The sequence below is a fragment of the Benincasa hispida genome, unplaced genomic scaffold (genome assembly GCF_009727055.1).
Source record: "Benincasa hispida cultivar B227 unplaced genomic scaffold, ASM972705v1 Contig533, whole genome shotgun sequence".
In the NCBI taxonomy this organism is placed as follows: domain Eukaryota; kingdom Viridiplantae; phylum Streptophyta; class Magnoliopsida; order Cucurbitales; family Cucurbitaceae; genus Benincasa; species Benincasa hispida.
The window spans coordinates 748,472-752,188 of record NW_024064906.1 but is presented as its reverse complement, the minus strand read 5'-3'; the positions used below and the strand labels follow the sequence as shown (position 1 = coordinate 752,188).

The 3,717-nt window shown below is 36.2% G+C and overlaps 1 protein-coding gene across 1 annotated transcript; it reads left to right on the top strand.

The window, feature by feature from the left end:
• LOC120069639 (electron transfer flavoprotein subunit beta, mitochondrial) lies at positions 1-3,161 on the top strand. Its single transcript, XM_039021421.1, has 5 exons — positions 1-303; positions 399-683; positions 1,481-1,561; positions 2,366-2,460; positions 2,814-3,161. The coding sequence occupies exons 1-5, from the start codon at positions 235-237 to the stop codon at positions 3,037-3,039; spliced, it is 756 nt and encodes a 251-aa protein (XP_038877349.1). The 5' UTR covers positions 1-234; the 3' UTR covers positions 3,040-3,161.
• The last annotated feature ends 556 nt before the right edge of the window (positions 3,162-3,717 follow it).

Sequence of the window (3,717 nt, the reverse complement as noted above, 5' to 3'; positions counted from 1 at the left end):
ACAAGAGAAGGAAAGGAAAGAAGAAAATAGAGAGGTTGCTTGCAGATATTAAGATTAAAGCCATTTTGTTTGCTTTACAAAGAGAGACTTGATTTTCCTTTCAAATTAAGAAAAAAAAAAAAGAGGAAAAAAAGAGACTTGAACGGCTTGTTCTCTTCTCTCCCCGTGCCAATCTCGAACTTACACACCAAAAGCCAATTACCAATCTCAGCAATACACAATACAACGATCAAGATGAAGATCATGGTCGCCATTAAGCGAGTCGTCGATTACGCCGTCAAAATCCGTGTTAAACCGGACAGAGTAAGAATCAATTCTTCATTACTTTAGAAAATTTCATGTTCTTCGATTCATTTTGTTAGAAGACGAATCACCCCTTTTTAAAACTGCAAAATTAGACGGGCGTTGAGACCCAGAACGTCAAAATGTCGATGAACCCCTTTTGCGAGATTGCAATCGAGGAAGCTCTGCGTATCAAGGAGGCTGGCTTAGCCTCTGAGGTTGTGGCGGTCACCATGGGTCCGGCTCAGTGCGTCGATACTCTCAGAACGGGCCTAGCGATGGGCGCTGACAGGGGCATTCATGTGGAAGCCACTGCACCCCTTTATCCTCTCTCTGTTGCCAAGCTTTTGAAGGCCCTCGTTGAGGTTGAGAAGCCTGGGCTTCTTTTACTAGGCAAACAGGTTTGCTTTTCTCTATCTTTCAATTTGTGAACTGGTTGTTAGTGATGGCTGATTGAATTGGATTTTGAGTACTTGGGATTAGTTGTTCTAATGGTGTTGATTTGGAGTTTCTGATTATTTTGGGATCTTGAATTATTCCCTCAATAGTAATTGAACCTTTACTTTCTCTTATCGGGGCTTTAATTTTTGTTGTACATTTCCTGGTGGTTATTGGTATGAGGCTGAGTTTTCTGTCATGTTCTAGAATGGTTTGTTTTGATTTAGATGGAAAACATGGTCTATACACAAAAAGGTCACATTGGTTGACAAACCCATGAACTACTAACTACGGTTAGGCATTTGTTTGAGCTTCTGTGGTTTTCAATTGTTGACAAAGTTTCTTCAGCCTTAACATAAAAACAAATTTCACATTCAGCTGGGGTGTGAACATGTTACCATTTGTTAGAACTTAGAAGTAGGAAAGGCTTTTTGTATAAAGTACATAGTGTCTTCATTGATATGACATATGAAATATATTCGATAGAATTCAGTAGTAAAACTATCCAAAGTTTGATTCAAACTATACGATTCCATAGTATTGTAGAAATATAGGGAGGCTCGTTATCCTAAAATATGTTTGCTTGGACCATTTACATATGGGTTATGACATGATGTTGGGGAATATGTTGTTGGAATTTGGGATTGTGGGATTTGGTTGTTTGTTCGTCTCTATGTTGTTATCCATTTTCATCTTTCTTTAACTGCAATATTTAACTTGAAAAGGATACTTATTGTCCAATCTGACTCTGGACTTGTAGGCTATTGATGATGATTGTAATCAAACGGGGCAGATGGTTGCAGGTCTTCTGAACTGGCCTCAAGGGACTTTTGCTTCGAAGGTTAGCTTCTCAAGCATGCACATTTTACCATTTAGGAAACAACTTAGAAGGAAAATGGCGATAATCTAAGTGTAAGATGCTAGCATGATACATACTATAATACATACTTCGTTGAGTACTTTGAGATCCTGCTCCAACATCCACTGCTTACTTCATGGTGCTGCGTCCATTAGGTTCAAGTTAATGAGGTAGATTCTCCATATATAAAATGTCTTTCCTGTAGTAGTCAAGTAAATATATATGTTGGTCCTTCCCTTGTTAGTTTATTTTCAACAGCTTCTAAGATTTTTTTTAAGAAACTAGTAGATATAGATCACCATGGATTGGGATTGACTCATTTGTAGGTTTAGATACTGCTTAGATGGTAAGACCCTACTTGAAAAGGATATGTTCTATAGGTTGTACAACCATGTCTTTCAGTTCTAGAGATACTGCTTCGATGATGGATTCAAACTAGTTTGTCTTAAGTTAAACAATCCATTGAGATTTTTTTTTTATGCCGAAAGTATTATGACTATGCAGTGGTGTTAGGCGTGGACACCCATAGTTATTTCAAAAAATGATAGAACGAAAGTTACTGATACGATTTACATCATAAAATGACAGTATATGTTGTCTCTCCTCAAAATCTTGGAACTTTATTCAACTTCGTTATTATTTATAACCTTTCTTAGATTTAACAAACAGGTGCCAAGAGGATATGAAAATGGTTATCTGCTTCTCGCCATTTTTATATTGCTAGAAATCACTTTGCTTACTTTATGGAGAAAATGTTCATATGACACTGATCCTTGTTTCCAGTAGGTTGTGATAGACAAGGAGAAGCAGGCAGTGACAGTGGACAGAGAAGTGGATGGCGGTCTTGAGACTCTTTGTTTGGACTTACCAGCCGTAATCACGTTAGTTTCCTGCCTTTACACATTAACTTTACCTTGTGTAGATTCAACTTGATAATTTAAAATGTTGATATTTCACATCCAGATTTTCTTGTCCTCAGAGCTGGAAAATGGCTTGAAATATTGATGCAGAAAACTACTAACTATTTCTATCTTCAATGTAAATTTTAACAGTTTGCGAAGGATATGTGCCAATTTTGACCACCAGGACAAAAAATTCTAAGATTTCATCCTTAGAAATCTAGTGATCTTTCATATTGAGTTTTTTAGAGAATTCACAAAACTAGTTGCATATAAAACTTCATGGATGTAAATATCTTCAATCAAGGAACTCATATTTTTGCTCTGTCATGCAGAACTGATTTGAGGCTGAATCAACCAAGGTATGCTACGCTCCCGAACATAATGAAAGCGAAATCGAAACCCATAAAGAAGTTCACTCCACAGGAATTAAATGTGGATGTAAAGCCAGATTTAGAGGTCGTTCAAGTTACAGAACCTCCGAAAAGAAAGGCGGGTATCATTTTGTCATCTGTTGATGAACTCATTGACAAACTAAAAAATGAAGCTCATGTCATTTGATCATCTGATCTTTCTCTCTCTGTGTTTAATCCATTTCTATCTTCAAGATGCAAATAAATACAGTACAAAATTATTATGCAGGTTGAATAACAGGATTTCTGTTTCCTTTCATCCTTAGCTAATGACTGTCCTTGTTTTGGTTCTGGAGTATAGCTCTCGCCTTGCTTCTTTTCCCCCCCCCGCCCCCCCCCCCCCCCCCCCCCCCCCCCCCCCCCCCCCCCCCCCCCCCCCCCCCCCCCCCCCCCCTATTTTTTTTTTTTTTTTTTTTTTTTTTTTTTTTTTTTTTTTTTTTTATTTTTTTTTTTTTTTTTTTTTTTTTTTTTTTTTTTTTTTTTTTTTTTTTTTATTTTTTTTTTTTTTTTATTTTTTTTTTTTATTTTTTTTTTTTTTTTTTTTTAATTGCTTGAACAATGTGGGACTGTAGCCAATCGGCGCTTGGATGGGCTGTGATGTGTAAGAAATATGAAAATTATTATTAAAAAATTGTAAAAAATCAAGTACAATTTTCAAAAACTTTTCATCTTCAAGATTTTTTTTAGTTCAATATTTCCCCTATAATGAATGTTTTTTTTTTTTTTTTTTTTTTTTTTTTTTTTTTTTTTTTTTGAATAGAAGGTGGTTTCATATCTTTAAACATAGGCGGAAGGCCACGTAGGAGCTAGGGGGCACATGCCCTCC